The sequence below is a fragment of the Oryza glaberrima genome, chromosome 12 (genome assembly GCF_000147395.1).
Source record: "Oryza glaberrima chromosome 12, OglaRS2, whole genome shotgun sequence".
Taxonomy (NCBI): Eukaryota; Viridiplantae; Streptophyta; class Magnoliopsida; order Poales; family Poaceae; genus Oryza; species Oryza glaberrima.
Genome location: NC_068337.1, coordinates 19,750,117 through 19,770,708, shown reverse-complemented (window position 1 = coordinate 19,770,708; position 20,592 = coordinate 19,750,117). Strand labels below are relative to the sequence as shown.

Here is a 20,592-nt window from a genome sequence, read left to right as displayed (position 1 = left end):
TTTGTATGTTCCAAGAGGGGAGAAATTTCCATCCACGACAATTTTTTTGCGTTTTAAATAAATGAAAACAATTCCTTATTCAATTTTATTTTCACTATGGCTATAAAGTTTGAGCGCAAATGGCTCTTATTTCTTTATGCATGACAATATGCTGCCTAACTAAATATATTTCACTTGTGCTTTTCCCACCAAAGCAACAATGTTTTCATTTATCTGCTAGTCTTGATATTCTGAATTTCGTAGTGCCAAGTTCCTTTGAAATAAATTGAAGCAAACTCGTGGCTACCACCAAGATAGAAACGTCATCTCAACCAGGGCTCCAAATACCGTTTTATCTGGAAAACCCGGTTTCTATTAGAAAAATTTATACTCCAAATACCATTTTATCTAGTATAGAAAAACTAGTTTAATTTCCAGTGAGATTTTAATAAAGTATTAGGTTTGAATTGAATGCTTAGCCTTTTGGCCTGTCACCACCTGCTTTTGGGAATTCAGGTTCCAATTCATATGCTATGTTGTAGGAAAAGTGATTGCTAATCTAGGAAAATTGTTTAGAGAAAAGTATCCCTAATGCTTGTTTCTTGTTTTTATTACACGGAAAACAAACGCGTACACATGCACACAATTTGCACCAACATCCGAATACTTCCCTCACACACATTGGTATGACAACCCTGGTATGACAGATCGAGAAATCCTACTGAAGCATTGGTTGGCATCTTGAAGCATTGGTATGATAGATCTGATACGTGTGTTTGTTTGCTTATGTTACCTGCTCTAATTAGGATGTCAATATACCATTGATTTTAGAACACGTTAACTTTTTTTGAACCAATTAAAGGGCTTGAACCTCTGAATGCTCGTTTCCATTGACATTGAGAACAAGAAACCACAATCTAGCTCGGAAAGTAGGCTACCTGTAGAGCTCCCATCTATTTTTAACCATGTCTGCTAGCTTGCTTGTTTGGAACACAACGGATGAGGCCGTTGTGTTAATTACCATGAAACCAAAGCTGTTCGATTACATCATTACTTTGGAAATTCAATGCCTATGCTTCTTGAAGTTTCGATGGTTGGCCGACTAGAATTGAGATATTTGATTCAGGATGCCTCCCAATCCTATATGTGTAGGCGTACAGCTACATTACAAACTAGCTTGTGAAGCACTAAACCTATCATAGATATGTATATTTTCCGCGTACAAGTTGTCAGTTCTGTTTACATGTTATGGTCTTATTTTATCTACTAATTATATGGTACAACTATATGGAAGACTTCCTGTGAAAGGGCATGTAGTCTATTAGTTGTAGTGCCTTGAGTAGCACCCCTGAAATATATTGAATCATTTGTTCATTCCATTTTCTTTTGCTATAATTACAGAATTGGTCAAGAAAATAATTGTAATAAAATGAGAAGCAACATGAGATTCTAGATTATCGCCAGTAAAATCTCACTCTCAAGTTATCCTAAACAGGGTCTTCGTCTCAGCATTTAGCGAGCACGCAATTACTGCAACTTCAACCAGTGCAGATGCACACGCCGTGACTTCTTTTTTTGGCTTGTGCTGATAGAACCAATTTTCTTCCATCTGCTAGGAGGAGCCTAGGGGAATTTAACTATTTGCCACTTTTAGTTTAGGCAATTATCCAAATGTCCCTCTTAGATTCGCACTTAATAATTTGCCACTAGAGAGAGATAAATAGTTAAAAAATCACCTCTCTCCAGTGGCAAATTATTAAATGTGAACATAAGAGGGGCATTTAGATATGTGCCAAACCTAAAAGTGGCAAATAGTTAAATTCTCCGAGCCCTTGTGCTGTGTTTGCTCCGTTGTTTAGACTACATAGCAAGAGGCAGCCTTGCAATTAAACCGGGGACGTTCCATTGCAGCATCAGAACATCGAAAATGCTGCTAGCCTGCTAGTCATTTGAATTTGGAAGGTTGAAAAATAAGAGATGCACTTCTCGGCTTCCTAATGCCTCCCAATTCCATGTATTTAGGCTGCAATACACATACACCACTGAAGCACTGGTCCCGTCATGTATGTGTAGATCTCGTGGAGAAGTTCTCGGCTGCCATGTCTCATCTTTTGTTTCTCTTTCTGCTCTCCTTTTATCTGCAGAGGAAGCAACCCATAAAAAATGGTTGTACGAATGTACACACCCTTATAAATTCGTAACTTACATGTCTTTTTAATTTGGGTATGCTGGAACAGTATATAGTTGCAAGTAACCAGAAGAATGCAATAGAAACTAGTTATTATATTTAATATGGGCACTCACAAATCATGTGCCTGCTAGTTGTTGGGAGAAAATGCAGTCGATGCTCTATGTCTAGGCGTCTAGTTAAAGTACAAAGTATGTTTTTAATATATGGTATGGGTTCCTTAATTTGTTTGGTTTGCCCTGCACGATCAATGTTATTTCTTAATCATTGCACGATCAGCGTTGGATTAGCTGAAATGATGTAAGGCCGTCACTACTACAAAATATCAAATAGGTGTCGACGTGTCGTCACGATCAGTGGCACCACTAAAACCGGCACCTATAAATCTTTTCCCATCTTTACAGGTTGAAATCGCAAAAAACCGGAACCTTTAAGTAATTATAGGTGTCGGTTCTAAATAAAAACCAACACCTATTATACTTTGTGTCAGTTTTTAAAAAAACCGACATTTTTAATATATTATAGGTGCCGGTTAATTAAAAAACTGACACCTATAATATCTTATAAGTGCCTATGTAAATCGAGCCGAGCCGGCATCGAAAGAGCCGACCGGTGGGCCCCACCATGACGAGACGCGGCATCGGATAAGGTTCGCTCGTTGTCTCGCTCTCATCGTCTCGCTCCCGTCTTGCTCTCTTCTCTGTTTCTCTCCCTTCCTTCTCTCTTGTCTCGCTCTCTTCTCTCTCCCTCCCTCCCTTCTCTCCCACGCGCTGCCGGCGGCTGGCCGACGGAGGCGGCAGCAGTGACCGCGCCCTCCCCTCTGCTAGATCCAGCGGGAGGGGAGGCGATGGCGGGGAGCTGAAGTGGAGCCCGCGACTGTGCCTGCCCGGTGGCTGGAGGGGAGCCCGCGGCAGCCCGGTGCCCGGAGGGGAGGTGGCCGTGACGCCCTCCCCTCCGCTAGATCTGGCGAGAGGAGAGTCGGCGACAGCCCGACGGCGGCAAGAGTGACGTGGCTCACGGGCGGAGAGAGAGATGAATATTGCCAAATTTCTTTGTGAGATGAATGTTGCCAAAAAAATTTCTTGTGGATGCGGGAGGATGAACTGCTTGGCTCGATGCGTCGGCTCGATCGAAATGACGCATCGAGGCAGCTTTTTTTATTCGTCAAACCTAAAAGGTGCTGGTTCTAACCGGCACTTTTTTTATTTTCAATCAGTGACGCATCCCTTGTGTCGGTTAGGAAAACCAGCACCGAAGGGGGTTTCCCAACCAGCACTGAATCCCTTTTCTGTAGTAGTGCGTGTTCATGATGTCTTGTCTCTCTCTTTCTTCTTCGCTGTTCAATGCAGCTCTAGCATATTCTGAACAAATTTATAGCTCTAGCATATGGCCATCTCTAATGGCCGGAGAGGGCATCATCGCCGGCCTCCATCGCCGGATTCTGCCAAAGTCCTCCCTGGCCTGTAGACTGTAGGGCACCCGCCGCGACGCCGCTGTTTCTTGCCGAGCCGCGCCCAAACCCTCTAGCTGCCGAGCCTTGTCGTGCCAGCCATGGCGCCGCGTCTCTCCCCTGCTCCCCTGTGTGCGGCGCCGTGCGACATGTTCCGCGCCGCACGCCTCGCCGACGACGCCATTTCCGCTCAATCCCTGTTCCGGGCACGCTGAAATGTCCCCACGTCGCCGGCCCCACTCCCTTACCACCGCACAGTAGACGTCCGGCACCCGCCCAACCCAACGTCCGCCGGATCCTAGAGGGGCTTGTGGCGATTTGTGACGTAGATGACACATACTTTGCAAGTTATGGGACCTAAATCTGTATTCTGAGTGATTGGGGACCTATATGACACAACCCTACAGGTTTAAGGACCGTCCATGCCCTTTACTCTTGTAAAAAAATTTATTATAGCGCCGTAACTTTTGACGTGATGTTTAACGTCCTTCGTCTTATTAAAAAACTATAAATATTATTTATTTTGCTGTGACTTGTTTTATCTCTACTATTATAAAAATTTAAGGTGTTTTTGCCGGTACTTCGGTACGTCATCTGTATATGAGTCAGTTTTTAAGATCGTTCGCTTTTGGAAACATATCCGTATTTGAGTCGGACTTTAAATTCGTTCGCTTTTGGAAATACAGAATAAGTTGTATAAGAAATATCTTTAACAAACCTTGCATGCTAACTTGAGATGATCGGACTCCTAATTGCAACTCATGATTTTATGAGAAAAATATATCCAATCGAATTCCCACAGTGAATTCCACATTAATTAAACCGTATAATAATAATAAGATTGAAATAACCTTCACCTGTTGCAACGCATGACTATTTTTTCTAGTTATAAAAAAGTATAATCTTAAGTTATACTTTTACATATTTGTACTAAAATTTTAAAATAAGGTTAATAGTCAAACGTTATGTGAAAAATCAATAAGTTATACGTTAAAATACTGGAGGGATTAGTATTATGTCTAGCAAAAAAGAACTGAAATTGGCGTCCATGCATGGTAAGCATTATGTCATAGAATGGCCTTGAAAAGACGCTTGTTACAGTGTTGAAGAACAATTCAATCCTACGGTTTTCGAAGTCTTGATGTGGTGTTCACACAACATCGGCATTCTTCCCTTCATCAACAGTCGCGGCAGCATCTATTTCCAGTACTGTTTTAGTGTCATATATTATCACTCCGACAATAATTCATTTTGCCTTCCGATATATCCGAGAGACAGGCCGGCTAAGCCCTGATGTCCTTCCACTGGTTCCTATTGCCCTCCAATTGCCTCCAACGCTTGCATTGTTCAAAACATGTAGGATGAGGTGGTTGTGTGTTACAGTGAATCCAGATAGGTTTTTATCGCATTGGTATATATAAAAAGCTGGATGTTGATTGTAGATACATAACCAATCAGGAATCATAGATAGTTGGCGACATTGGCGTATCCACCGTTGGGGCTTTTTGGGGCTCGAGCCCCAGCTCCACGGTTGTGCATTTCACAGTCAGGTTCAGGAATAAAAACGTTGCTGCCTACTGCCTCATTATATCTTTGTTGTCAGGGTCTCTACGACATATTCTAGCTAGCTGGACTGGACATTAATCCATCTGTTGTACTAGTATGTAAACGTGAGCCTCTTTATTGGTAAATTAGGTTTGGAAATCTTTCAATGTATTGGCGCATCATTCCTATCAAATTAATTTTGTTTGCCAGATTTTAGTGGATATAACTGCACATTAAAGCGGAGAAGCAAGGTTAACAAGTACCTTTCCAAATAATAAACGACGAGCTAGAGTTATTTTATTTTATATGATGCCATCCTCTTTCTATTTATTTGTTAATTTTACGATTTGATTAGCAAAATACGTCATGGATATATATTTAGCTGTCTTAATTAATTTTATCTAAGTTTTATACATAGCACCCCTTTATTTTTATACTAGATTCGCCACTGGTTGGCGAAATGACAGTGTTCACCTTCCGATCACGGTGACTCCCATTCTGATGTGTGGTGTATATATGTGTAGCTATATATGCTACGTGCCTTATAGTCTTTCATTGGTATATATGCATCTCACAGATAAGTTATCGGTTGCCGTAATCTGAACTCTTCTCATTGATCCCGTTTTATCTACTGAGGAACTAGTAGCACATATAATAAAAAAATATATGTAATTAGAAGTTCATGAATAAGAGGCTATCTAGTCTGAGCATGTGGAATTGAATGTATAGTAGTTGCAGAAAAATGATACAGCTGAACTAAACGAGCCATTCCTTATTCAATTTTCTTTCATTATATATATATGACAAAAGTTTGAACCAATATATGGTGCCCAACAAATTATATTTATCTGGACAAACTGGTTTCTAGTAAAAGTTTAGGCTTCAAATTAATACCACTTTCTCTAGAAAAACTAGTTTCCAGTGAAAAATTAATAAAGTTTTACGTTTGAATGGTTAGCCTTTTGGCCTTTTATCACCGGCCTTTTGGAATTCTGGACTCAATTCATATGCCCATAACAACAACTAGGTTATAGGAAAAGTGATTGCTCATGTAGGAAATTTTTTTTAGGAAACAAATATCCCTAATGCTGGTTTTTTTAAAATTATTACATGGAAAAAAAACATGTACAGGTATCACTGCAAGGTACACATGCACACAATGCATCATGCCTTGCCTAAGTTCGGATGAATTAACCATTTAGTTTATCCGTGGAATAACTATTTCACATCGAAGTGCATCTGACGGCTAAAGCATGTGCTTCGTAGCACAATTAGGGAAGGAGAATTGGAAACACCACCACCTATTTGATTACTCTAACACCAATAACATAGGTGTAGCATATGCACTCACAGATCATTTAAGGTAATAGGCACATAACTCCCACCATCACTCATTGACAAACTAGCAATATCCATTCAAAAATAAAGCAAACATGACAAAGTTTACCTGATAAATTGGAACTTCTAGTTTGCACAATATTGTGCTAAAGCGAATACCACTGTTACATCCAAGAGCTAGCATCCTATTGCTGTCTGCATATGAAAACCTGCTTGCCAGATTGGAGATAATAAACACTGCATTTCACAGAAGGATAGGCCTCTAAAATGCCACTGAGTTCCCTGCATCGACAATCACTCGGTGTAACCTTCCTGGAAAATCTGACGGTCACTCTTTCGAGCACGGTTGCGCATCTCAGGAGCACCTTCAACAAATCAACTTCATGGTTTTGTCCTCTGAAGCCTCTGATTGCTACTTCTTTAAGATCAGTCAAGGAGATACTTTGATTTCTCCAGTTATTGGGCTGGTCGCAACGGCAACTTACAAAGCATGAGTCCTGCGACTAAAAGAAAATTGAAATACAGTGGCCAGTCAGTGATGCTTCCTACTGAATCAACCTAGTATTTTGACATAGAAATTTGAGATCTACTAGACAATAATACAATATTTAACAGAAGAAATAATTACCAGAAATTCATCTAGCAACACCCTAAGCCTTTGTGTAGAGGTACAAATGCCAAGTAGGTGCAGGACGATTGCCCCATAGACATGCCCTTGTGCCTTCAGATCCAGCTCCAAAACAGAAAAGTTGTCCGTAACTTGAAACCGGAATACCTCTTGCTCAAAGCTCCTGGTTGAATCACCTGTCATGACCTACACAACAGATTGAGCACGATTTGAAAATCAATATGACAATACGAGTTCAAGATGTTGAGAAGTACTACACGAGAGGAGACATAGTACATTGGTCTCTAAGTTCAGAGACAGGACGCCACCACGAGGGCGTCGCTGCGACGACGACGACAATGACAGCGAATGCGCGGTTTCGGCTTCGCCGTTGTTGTCCATCTGCTGCATCTGCATAATCCCATGGGGGTCAAGACATGATGAGCTAAAGCTCAAGCTCCACATGCGCCATCTCACACCAAAACTATCGCTCACGGCCTGGCACTCGCAGTTCCATGTCAGATCCTCCACCGATGGCGCCGAGAGCCTAAATCCGCCGGCATCCGTGTTGATCCCGCGACGTGCATCCAGATACAGCCTCTTCAGCGCGGGCGCGACGATGTCGATGGTGATCTTGAAATTGGCATACACCTCCATCTCCTCGAGCGACGGCGAGCGGACGGTGACCGCTGTGGCGTTCCAGAACGGGATGGAGAACTTGCGGAGGCGCGGGCAGCGCGGGATCATGTCGCCGAGGTCGACGAAGCAGTTCTCGAGGTGGAGGGTTTCGAGCGCCGGGAAGACTCCGGCGGGCGGCAGCGTGAAGCCGGCGAAGTGGACGTCGATCTTGATCGAGGCGGTGCGGTCGAAGCATGGCAGCTCGGTGCTTCGCGCGGACCAGCTGGCGTTCACGACGAGCTCTCCCGGCGCCACCGCCGCGGCGGCCGCGAGCAGCGAGGCCGGGTCGAGGTCGTGGTGGCTGAAGAGGTCGATGTCGAGGAGCGCGGGGGCGGCGCCGCCGGCGGCGGCGACCGTGGCGAGCGCGGCGTGGAGCGGGGCGGGGGCGACGCGGTGGAACGTGAGGACGGGGAGGCGGGCCCAGAGGCCGCGCCACCGGCGCGCGAGGACGGAGGTGTGCGCGGCGGCGCGGGCGCAACGGAGGGCCGCGAGGATCCGGAGGAGGATGTCGTCGGGGAGGGCGCTGAGGCGGTCCTCCTCCTCCTCCTCCGCCTCACCGCCGGCGGCGTCGGGGAGCGCGGTGGTGGAGCCGCGCGGCAGCAGGCCCCCGCGGCAGCATTCCATCTCCATCTGGTGTTCGCGGCAGAGGTGGCACGTGACCCCAGCCGCCGCCGCCGCCATCTCTCGTGACGTCGACCTCGACCGCCGCGCCGCCGCCGACGATGGAGATTTGCGAGAGAAATGAGGATGGATTAGTAACGGCACCCAAGGAAGAAGTTCAAGGGGCGAGTGATTTTTTCGTGGCTGACGTGGAAATCCAACATTTTTATTAATTTTTTTATTTATTTTCTAGCAAAATGCATATAGGCCTTGTTTAGTTCTCACGTAAAAAACTTTTGACACTATCACATCGAATGTTTGGATACATGCATGGAAGTATTAAATATAGAAAAAAACTAATTATACAGATTGCGTGTAAAATGCGAGATAAATCTTTTAAGCCTAATTGTTCCATGATCTGACAATATGGTGCTACAGTAAATAATTGCTTATGATGAATTAATTAAGCTTAATAAATTCGTCTTGCAGTTTATAGGCGTAATCTGTAATTTGTTTTTGTTATTAGTCTACGTTTAATACTTCAAATGTGTGTCCGTATATCCAATGTAACACGCCAAAACGTTTCACCCATGTAACTAAACAGGGCCTTATTTTGTTACGGAATTAAACAAATTCTCATCAGCAAATTATAAAGATATAACCTATTATGAATTTGAGAGCTTCATTCTAAATTCTATAGAGGTTTTTGGTTGTCAAGTTTTCACTCTTATAAAGAGGTTCTAGTTATTATTAGGTGCAAGGATGATATAATTGATAGGTATGAGAGGTGATCTATATTTCTACTATACTCTTTACCACGAGAGAGATAAATCAAGCAATTGCTGATTCGTTGATAGCAGTGCCGGTTCGGTTGCCGGGCATGCCGCACACATGACCAATAAAAAGTGTGAGGGGATTTATAACTCTTCTTGTGCTAATTAGTCATGGCATTGAATCCAAATGATTTAACTAATCTCCAGAAACACGCGCGCATGCATGCGGTAAAAAAGGACCAAGTGATTTAACTAATCTCCAGAAAATCTCTCACACTCAGGTCTGTTTGGCACAGCTCCTATCACACCCCAATCCGGTACCGCCGTACAACGGCAGCTGACAGGAGCGTTTCGTAGGAAGCGGTCCACACGGCGCGGACCGCTTCCTATGAAACCGCGATCTCAGTACCAGTCCTAAGACATAGCGCTGGTACCCACGGTGACAAATATGAATAATTGCAATCCTTAAAATAAATAGATGACTTATTTATCTTAACTTAGGTCGCAGCTCAGAACAGCCCAAGAATGCAACCGACGACACAGACGAGGAAACACCAGCAACAGCAGCAGCAGCGGAACCAACAAACTAACACCCAACACCACAGGCGACGGCTGGGAATCAGGACAAAACCCTAATCTTCACTTCATCTTCACTTCCAGGCACAGGAATTATATATATTTATATAGAGCAAGGGTGAGTACTTTCGTACTCAACAAGTCAAGAGAACTTAGGTGTTTAATGCAAGCTTGGAAGAGAGGCAAGGTTGTGTTGCAAATCTTTTGTTTGAAAGCATTTTGGAATCACTAAGTGATTTATTTCTTTTTAACTTTGGGTCGAAAAGAGACTTGCATCTCGATTCAACTTTAAGAGATGCTTTTCAACAACTCAAATGGTAATGTACCGACCTCCCGGGGTCAGATCATTACTTCTCGGCTCCCAGAGCCACTTCACTTGATTAACCGGCTCTCAGAGCCTTTTTCATTTTCTCGGACTCCCAGAGTCCAGCTGCCCACCAGCACAACAATCCGCTTCCACTCGGGAAGTCTAGTCTATGATGCCCACAGACATCCCGAATCACACAGATTCGTTTCTAACCACTCAGGTCCTCCATCTGCCACATAGGCTGATTCTGGTTACGATTCCCACACCACAACAACTTTTCACAAAGCACAGGCCAACAAATCTACGCAACGGGAACCACCTCACATCCGCCCATAACCATGGGCACGGCTGTTCGAACAGTTAGTTAACCTCTGCAAAGGGGTACACTTCACCCACAAGACACGAACTTACTCCAGACACTGGCCAGTGTCAGAGATTCACGACAAAGCCTTTCCCAAGCCGACCCAGGGTTACCTCATGCCACATAGAAGGATCAAATCCTCACATAAATATAGGCCATTTTAGTTTTCACAAATCAAACTCCAACCACTCGATCGATAATTCAGCAAGCTTCTCTTCCTTGCTTACCAGGAACCCGGTTTGGCTCCAACCGACCCCGCCCCGGCGTTCCCAACTATTGGCATGCGTGGTTTCCCTGAACCGACTAGTTACTTAGCCAGGGTGTCCCATTCCACCTTGTGGTTGCACTTTGATTATGCTCGATGAGTTTCCCACAGGAATCGGTCCTTATATGCGAATACGGGACAGTGCCACGCAGGCACAACCACCGCATCGCGAGTTTTCACAATTCATTTTATTTTTAAACACACCGACACCTCAGGTCAGGTTTTCAAGTCTTCTCAAACCCATTTCTCAATTTTTCGACAATCAACGGTGTATGTGGGATATTTGGTATACGCGCTTAGAGAGCACGGATACCGAAGTACCACAAAGGTGGAGCGACAAGGAGTTAGGGTAGTATAGCCTACAGGAATTAGTTCGACTACTGGGTAGGTCCGTCGGTTTGGCACGCAAACCGAGGCCAAGCAAAGTAAGTGTGTGATTCTAATAATGCAAGTTACACACAAAATAATAATGATTTTCCAATTATAGGAGCAATTGATCAAAGGGTGACTTGCCTTGCTCAAGGTCTTCATGGAGCTTCACGAATCTTCGAGAAAACCACGATCGACGAAAAATCCGGTAACCGCAACTATACGCAAACAATCGAAAACCTAAACAAAAGACCAAAAGAAAGATCCTAATTAGACTAATTAATAGTGCCATTAGATAGATCTCAATTTTACGGAATCACTGAAGGTTGAACGGGGGCGATCGGACGAACGGTTGAGAAGATATGAATTTCGGAAGCTTAAATGGAATTTCTGGAATAGGAGAAATGGTTTATGGAATTTATAGAAATAATATTCTCCAGAATATTATTGACAGTCACTGACGTGCGGGACCAAAGGAATTGATTTATGGAATTTTGGAATAATAAGGAATTGATTTATGGAAAAGTAAATGGACGAGGGATGTATATTAGACTTTCTCGGGCGGCAAGGGCGCGGCCCGAGGTTTGAAGGAGGCTCGACCGAGCCATTTGGGCCGGCGCGGGCACGGGGAAGGCAGCCCATTACGGTGCGCGGAAGAGAGAGGGAGCGATCTGGTGGACCGGGTGCACCTCACGGGTCCCGGGTGGGGCCCGCTTGTTGGTGACACGGCCCACGGTGGGATGGGCGCACGCGAGGGCGGCACTAGGGTTCGGTGGGGATGGCGCACGGGTGGTGCGCCGGATGGACCGAGACGCGTCGGGCCCACGCGCAGCCTCACGGCTCGCGGTGGACCAAGCGCGCGAGCGGGAGACGGAGGGAGCGGCTGACCGAGGTCAGCTTGACCCGGTTCGGCCGAGCTGGCGCCGACGTGGCGCCTTCCTGGCAGCCACGCGGGCCGGCGGGAGGAGGAAGAAGAGGGGATGCCGAGATGGATAGCGGACGGCGACGCGCATCGGCAGAACGGCGGCGAGGCGCGGTGAGAGGAAGGGGGACCACCGGAGCGACGAGCGGAGCGAGGAGGAGCGAGCCAACGGGACAGATTAGAAGAGGAAGGGCCGACGACGACGAATCGCGGCGGAGGTCACCGCCGGTGAGAGGAAGAGGGAAACTCACCGGGAGGGGAGATGGATCGATTCTCGGCGGGGGGAGCACCTCCAGCGTTCAAGGAATGCGTTTCCGGCGCCGGATGGGACGGAGGAGCACCGAGGAGGGCCGGCGACGAGCGGCGGCCTCCGGGAGCGGACGGCAATGGCGGCGAGGCCATGCGGGACGGCAGCGGGGCTCGAGGCGGCGTCCACGCGCATTCGGTAGTGCTACGGGTGCTAGCTCAAAAGCTAAGGGCACGAGAGAGAGCAGGGAGGGAGAACGGAGGAGGCACTACCGAGTCGGGCGCAGTGATGGGCGGCCGACGGCGCGGGGCGAGCTCTCCGGCCTCGGGCCGGGGAAGGGGAAGGAGAAGGGTGCCCGGAGTCTCCTTCTCGTGTCCTTCGCACGCACCGGTCTCCCTGGTGCTTCGGCGATGGACGGCGAGGGTGACTGCAGGGCAGGGGCGACAGTGGCGCGGCAACGTGGAGAGTGAAGCGGGTGGGGTTGAGAGGAGGGGCTCGGTTGCGGTTTTATAGGCACAGGAAGTCGGTTTGGGAGAGGGAATTGACATTGGCGGTCAAGGGAGCTCGGCTGGTGGTCACAGGCGACAGAAGAGCGGCGGACGGCGAGGATGCAAGGGGCGGCGAAGGCGGTGGATCGAGCGGTGGAAATCGAACCGCGAGCGCGGGCTGGCAGCGTGGAGCGGTCAAAGTGGGGGCGGCGAGCTGCTGCAGCGGCGGTGGAGGTGACAATGGCGCCGGTCATGGAAAAAGAAGAAAAAGGGAGAGAAAGGGAGCTCTGCCCATGCCATTTTGGGAGAAAGGAGGAGGGAGAGAGTGCGAGCTCTGGCTCTGTGTTTTGGAAGCATGCGGCATGGGGGCATCGGGACCGGGCGATGACAGCGGCGACGACTGCAAAAAGGCGAGCGGGGTCGGGTGGCGGCGCGGCGCAGGCGCGGCATGGCTGACGTGGCGGCGACCGGGCGGCATGGCGCGCGCGCACGAGCGCGCGAGAAGGGCGAAGGCGGCGCGATTTCAAAGGCGGAGGTGGGAATTGGCGCTGGGAGGGAGTGAAACGGGGAGAGAGATCGAGAGAACGAGAGAGAGAACACGGCTCGGCGTCGGCTCAGCACACGCGTGTGCGGCGCACGTGCGGAGAAGGGAGGGGACGGCTGAGAGAGAGATGGGCCGAGGGGGACAAAATCGGCCCACAAAACTTGAGGGAGGCGATTTAGACTTTCACAGAGAAGGCTGGTTTGTTGAGAATTGAAGTTTGGATTTGGATTCAAATTTGATATTCGAACTCGAGGGTTCAGGGTGGAATCAAGGAAGACTCAAGGAGAAATCAAGGAAGAGATTCAAAACGGAAACTTGGATATTTGTTCTCGGGAGTATTGGTTGGAGTCAAGGAAAAGATTTGAGGGGAGTTGATACTTTCGGGAGTGGGAACAATTATTTGGAGAGGATTCAAAGGAAGGGATTGACTTTCGGAATTTGATTTCGGAGACTTGAATTGGAAGAGGAAAGTTGAGGTGGAGGATTTTTTATGGCGACGAGAGGGAACAACGGGATTTGAATTGAGATTCCGTGGCACGACTTAGACTCGCACACAAAGAACGAAATTTTCGCATATAGGATTTTTACCGAATTAGTTTTTAACGTCTCACGAAAAGCGGAGCGTTACAGCTCCAACTCCAGCTCCACCCCTCCTGGAGCTAGAGCTCAGCCAAACAGTTTCAGCTCCACCAAAACTGGGAGTGGAGTTGGGTGGAGCTCTCTCACAAAATATACTAGAGTTGTGGAGCTGGGTTTAGGCAGCTCCAAAACTCCACTCTAGACTTAACTTCTGGAGCTAAATTTAGGGATTGGAACTGTACCAAACAGGCCCTTAAATCCATGGCTCTATGCATGCATGTAGAAATATTTAATTTTTAAGGGCAATTATTAGTGTGAGAAGAAAAGTGTCAGAAGAGGAGAGAGAGAGGAGTAGCCACCCCTCATGGTAACCTCTACACAAACTTCACGTGATAATAGAAAATGAGAGGGTTGATTGGTGGCAAATGTATTAGGATTTAGGACTAGTATATTAAATGCAATATATTTATATAAGTTACTTTTAATTATTTTGGATAGATGATATGGATAAAAATGGAGGTGACTATCACCTCCATTATAAATCTTACCCTTAACTCGATTCGTTTCATTTTAAATACAGTTGTGAGTTTTCATATTCAACTTAACTATTTGTTTTATTTTAAATTTTTTATGATTAGTGTTTTTATTTATATTAGATGATAGAACATAAATACTACACTTTATACATGACTTATATTTAAAATTTTTCCATAATTTTTTCAAATATGGGATGGCAGAGTACACAATTAACTATTTTCTACCAAACTCACGTGTCCTAGATAAATAAGGATCCACATATAATCAATATATGGGTGGCAAATAATTAAGTGCTAAATGTAATAGTGACAAAAAAATTTAAAATGCCTCCCATTAAACATGAATTTGTTTTAGTAGTGTGAAGATCAATTGTAAGTGAAGTCAGTATAAAACTTTCTTTTTTGTTATGGCTTCGAAGCAGTACAAGTCAGCATCAGCATGGATCAGCAGTGACGACAAGCAACTTGCTAAATGAGGTAGGAGTTCTCCTTAATTAACTCTCTCTGCAGGTCAGCGTTTACCTGCAGGACGGGAGCATCAGCAGCCGAGCCACTCGGATAACCCATGAGCAAATGAAAACCATGAGGGACCATATATATATTTCTGCTCCCTCTGATTCCCAATTGATCATCATGTAATTTTCTATGGTATTTTTAAATAATCATCATATTAGTATTCATGCCTTAAATTTAAGTTTGTTTTATCACCTGTGTATGGAAGTAAATGAACATTAAGAGAGTGTTCGGAGAAAATGAGCAAGTGAGCCTCTTATGAAGAGGGATAGAAACCCTAGGGGGCAAAACCCTAGCCGCCGCCGCCGCCGCCCCTGCTCCTCCCTCCTCCGTGCTTCGCCGCCGTCGGAGCTCGTCGCCGGCAAAGCCGGGCGACGCGTTGGGATGGCGGTGGCGGGGCCATCCTCCTCGGCTCCACCTCACCCCGGCGTGGGCGTGGCGACGATGGCGGCGGGACGGCGAGGTCGTGGCGACAGGGACGGCGCGGCGACGACGCGGAGTTGGGCGCGGCGGTGGGGCGCTCCACGGTGTCGACTCTCCACGGCTCCAGCGACGGGCGACGGCCTCACCAGATCTGGTCTCCCCGCTTGGCCGGGGTGACCGGTGACGCGCTCGGTCGTCGCCGGCGCCGCTCCGCGGACCTGGCAGGGGGGTGGCTAGCGGCGGCGATGGTGGCGGATGTGGTGGCGACGAAGTTGGCGACAACAGTGGCGGACTGCGGTGCGTGCCGCGACGCCGGCCCTTGTCAAGAACCTCGCCGCCACGAGGGAGGCGTGGCGCCCTCGTCAATGCTCCGGCTGTGAACGTCGTGCCCGTGATGCCTTCCTCCATGATGCCGGCGACCCGCGCTTCGCGCTGCACCTCCGATCAGCGCCACCCCGGCCGGATCTGGACGGCTGGCGTCTGGCGGCACTGGATAGCGACGGTGGCGGCTGGACGATGGTGGCTGGACGGGGGTGTCCGTGGCGGTGGCGGTGGCGATGGTGGCTGATGGTGGCGGCTGTCAATGCTCCGGCTATGAACGCCGTGCCCGTGACGCCTTCCTCCATGATGCCGGCGACCTGCGCTTCGCGCTGCACCTCCGATCCGCCACCCCGGCCGGATCTGGACGGCTGGCGTCTGGCGGCGCTGGCTAGCGACGGTGGCGGCTGACGGTGGTGGCTGGACGGGGGTGTCCGTGGCGGTGGCGGTGGCGGTGGCGATGGTGGCTGACGGTGGCGGCTGGCGACGGTGGTGGCTGTGGCAGTGGCGGTGGCGGCTGTCGACGATGGTACCTATGGCAGCGATGGTTGAAGGCCATCATCCGGCTGACGGTGCGTCATCGTCCGGCGGTATGTGGAAGCGGGGAAGGGGTCTGGCAGCGGGGAAGGAGGAGTCCGGGTGCGGGCGCACCGTCGACTGCGGCAACAACTGTGGGTGGTGGCTTTGGCCGAATCGCTAAAGGGACAATGTTGTTGACCGACGACGATCCTTCTTGTGCGGATTGGTGGTGTGGGTTTGGACAGGGAATCGTGGGCGAAAGCCTTGTCGAGCCATTTGGCTGGCTGACAACGGCGACGCCGTTTGGCGTCGTTCCCCTCCTTGGAGGCGTTGTTTTAGCATACCCCTTTCCTTTCCCTACCATATTCTCCGGGTAAAAACCTTGCTTCGGTTCCGAACGAGCGGTGGCGGCGATCCACGTCGCATCCTCCTTGGGGGCACCACTTTGGAGAAACCTCTTCGTGCAAGGATATTGTCATTGGTCTATGCATTGGCTTCGAACTTCAGTCCTAGGCCATGATGAGGCCTTCTAGCTCCACATTTTGTTTTGCTTTTCTCAGTTTGGGTCCTCTCTTCTCTTGTTTGGTGTGTTCAACTTGTCTTGAACTACACTCTCTTCTGGAGTGGATCTTTGTAATAATTGGTTGTAGTTCTTTCTGAGAAAAGGCCGAGATATTATATTCCATTATCTAAAAAAAAGAGAGTGTTCGGATGCCCCTTTTCCCAACCTCTCTCCCTCGTTTTCCACGTGCATTCTTTTCGAACTACTAAATGGTGCATTTTTTTAAAAAAGTTTTATATGAAAGTTGCTTAAAAAAATCAAATTAATCTATTTTTGAAAAAAAATAGCTAATGGATCACTCCGTTTTCCGTGCTCACTGTGCTGGATGGGAACCAGAACCAGCGAACACACCCTAATGCATGTATTCATTTACACAACACTTTACAACTAACAGGTAATATCTTGGTTGTTAGTGACTCGGAAGTAGTGGGATGATACATGCTTCGAGTTTGTTACCGAGGTAAATGTGGTATCGGAGAGTTATTAATATTTTCTTTGTCTTAGTGCACTCCTGTATGGCTATTCCGAGTGGAAGTTTCATAAGAGTTTCAACCTTATTAAATGAGATGCCACATAGGCTAAACTGATGACATCTCATGATGATAATTATTAAGACAGAAAATAAATGTGTTTCATCTATATGAAACTTGATTTACACACCTACCAGTGCTCTGAAAACAGAACAAAACCCCATCTGTGGATCAAATATAGATAAACAGATGGCTTGTACCAACTGGAATATACAGTCTACATGAAAGATCACCATCATACATGCACACTAAACACATTATTATTATTATTACCCTTTGTTAAATTAATCCCATCATTCATTAGGAAGAGGTAAGGTAGCACAACACAGCCACATCCAAAAGTCACTGACCAGTACATAGAAAAACAAGATGGATGATTAGCTGAAAAATACATGGTAAGAACTATGAGAAATTGAAGAAACTAGAGAAAAACAATTTGGAAGGATCTTTGCCAGAATCCGCCTCTAGCTATGGCTGGAGGATCGAAGCTGAGCTCAAGTACAGCCCACCTTTGATCGAGCCAAGCTCGATCGAGCCTGGCTATAAACTTGTCGGCCATGCTCATAACTTGAATATGTCGAGCTCATATTAGGGCCCATAGCATGAAGGAATGCCTTAACTCGTTATCGATTCTATTAGATTGTAGTGGTTGTCCCAATACTTTCCATTTCTACTGTATGTCTATGTCCAGAAAATTAAGCAACCATTTTTTTTACTGGTGCCAACACTAGCAGTGTCATTCTCTTCAAGGTATCACCTCACGTATGCCAATCTTATATATCACCACTGGAGAACCCCACATCTCTCCTGGTTCACAACCACCTTTACTCCCAGGTAGCGAACCGGGAGAAGGAATCCGGGACTAAAGATCATAGTCTTTAGTCCTGGTTCAGATTCCCGGGAGTAAAGATTCATGTTACCAACCGGGACTAAGCCACGTCCCGGTTGATCCCCTTTGGTTTTTTTTTCATTGTTAATTTACTATTAATCTATTTATTTTCTCCCAAATCAGGTGAGATTCATATCCCCAAATCAAGTAACATCCCAAATCATTCACCTCACAAATCCTAAGTTACTTATACACACAAATCAAATACATCACAAATCCTTAAATAAATTACACACAAAATAAAACACATCACAAATCTATGCAATGAATCACAAATTCTAGAAATTATATATCCAGTGAATCACAAATCACAAAAAAAAAAGAAAAAAGAAAACGGGAGGACTCCGGCTGCAGGCAAGAAAACGGGAGGACTCCGGCTGCCGCCTGCGTTGATGGCCCCGCCGGGCACCCGCCGCCGCCGGCCGCAGGCCGCCTACCCGCGCCGGCCGCCGCCGGCCGCCGCCTGGCCCACGGCGTGCCCCCCGCCGCCGCAGGCTGCCTGCCTGCTGTTGACGAAAAAATCGAACACACCGGCCTGGGAGATCTGCTTAGCTCCAGTGCAGGTCCAAATATGATGAGATGCGGGCGTGCCAGTCAGTTTGATCCTGCAACTGACAAGATATGCAAATAGTAGATCAAAACAGCCAATCGGCTAGACAGCCGATGGAGTAGTTCCAGCCGGTAGCCAATAATAGCCGATGCCGATACCAGCCGATAGCGATAGGGTCTAAGCAATCGGCTATATGTCCAATGTGGATAATGATATAAAGGCAATCGGCTGATGATGATGCAATAAAATAACAATATAATCCAGTATAAACCAATTGGCTAGCAATGAATGACAAATAAGCATCGATCCAAAGGTTAAAGCACACATCGGCTGGAGGTCCGATGTCATGAAATCCACAAGATTAGATTAAACAGTGAAACCTTTGTTGTCATCGGCTAAACCCAACTTATATGTATGTGCAATCCTTATGAGTCGATGCAACGTCTAGATAACTCACCGGCTGAAACCCCGATGAAACCCTTATTGGCAATCAATAAGCAGGCTAGAGATTATGGCTTTAAGCACGACTTAGTAGATCAAACTTAAGTGATGCAGCACTAAGTATGAAAAAAAACATAATATCTAGACAATCAAGCCGTTGACTGATTTTTAAGGTGGTAGATGTCTAAGCTAATCTAATCTAGCAACACGATTTAGCCGATACCGGCAGAAACCCTAAAACCAGAAGCAGTCGATAGAGCTAAATTGATATGCTAAGTCTAGATTAACAGAGACATATGATAAATAGGTAGGCAAATATATCATCCAAACCAGAGCAATCCAAGAGGTCGAATATACTGATGCAGCCTTGAACGACGCCGACGTAGACGATACAACTGCCTAGACCGACGGAACATTGGACTTACCCCTTCGCCGGAGATTGAACACCGATGCAGCCCTCCGTCGGGTGCCAAGTTACGCCGGACGATAAAATAAAGTAGAAAAGGTAAAAAGGGTGGCGATGCGCCGAATTGTATTGATCGTGAAGATTGATAGATTACAATGACCCCGGGTGTACATATTTATACCCATAGGGAGATACTAGTCCTTGTCGGACAAGAAAGAAACTGAAAAGGAAAAGATAAAGTTCTTATCGGACACTAAACACACTTTCCTAAAGATAAAAGGAAACTAACAAACTATGCCTAATTAACAGATAACTGTCATGTTGCATCCTTCTTGAACTCGAACTCTTCTAGATAAGCTTCCTTTGATTGATTCGACTCCACCAAGAACACGACATCGTGGCGACTTGACTCTTATTGGCTGATTCTAGAACTTTGAAGCCGATACTGACTCCAAACCGATGGTAACTTTGGGCTTACCAAATTTCACTGTTAACACCCGCGCCGGCCGCCGCCGCTGCCGCCTGCCCGCGCCCGCCACCGCCTGGCCCGCCACGCGCCTGCCGCCGCCTGGCCCGCCGCGCGCCCGCCCCCGCCGGCCCCCGCCGACGCTCGCCGCTCGCTCGCGCATGGCCCGACGCTCGCCCGCGCAGAGGGAGGAGGGGAGTGGAGGGGAGGACGAGGAAGGGGAGAAGGGGAGGACGAGAGGGGAGGGGAAGAGGATGAGATCGAATCTGAGGGGATGAGAGATCGAGGGGACTTATCTGATCTTATCTAGTACTTAACCGATCAAGATATGGGAGATAAATCTTTACTCCCGGTTGGTAACTCCAACCAGGACTAAAGATAGATCTTTACTCTCGGTTGTTAGTACAAACCAGGAATAAAGATCTAAATGATCTTTACTCCTGGTTGATAGTACCATCCGGGACTAAAGTGGTAATCTTTAGTCCCAGTTGGTAGTGTCAACCGGGACTAAAGATCCTCGGCCCCTCGCAGGCTTCTGACAGGGGATGAACCAGGACTAAAGATCATCTTTGGTAACACCAACCGGGACTAAAGATCAATTTTTTTTAACAGGGACTAAAAAC

The 20,592-nt window shown here is 47.2% G+C and overlaps 1 protein-coding gene across 1 annotated transcript; it reads right to left on the bottom strand.

Moving 5' to 3' along the window:
* Positions 1–6,546: 6,546 nt before the first annotated feature.
* On the bottom strand, positions 6,547–14,919 carry LOC127756376 (uncharacterized). Its single transcript, XM_052281725.1, has 4 exons — positions 14,875–14,919; positions 7,405–8,589; positions 7,129–7,314; positions 6,547–7,003 (listed from the first exon to the last, which is right to left on the bottom strand). Exons 1-4 carry the CDS (start codon positions 14,917–14,919, stop codon positions 6,686–6,688), a joined length of 1,734 nt encoding a protein of 577 aa, XP_052137685.1. The 3' UTR covers positions 6,547–6,685.
* Between the last annotated feature and the right edge of the window lie 5,673 nt (positions 14,920–20,592).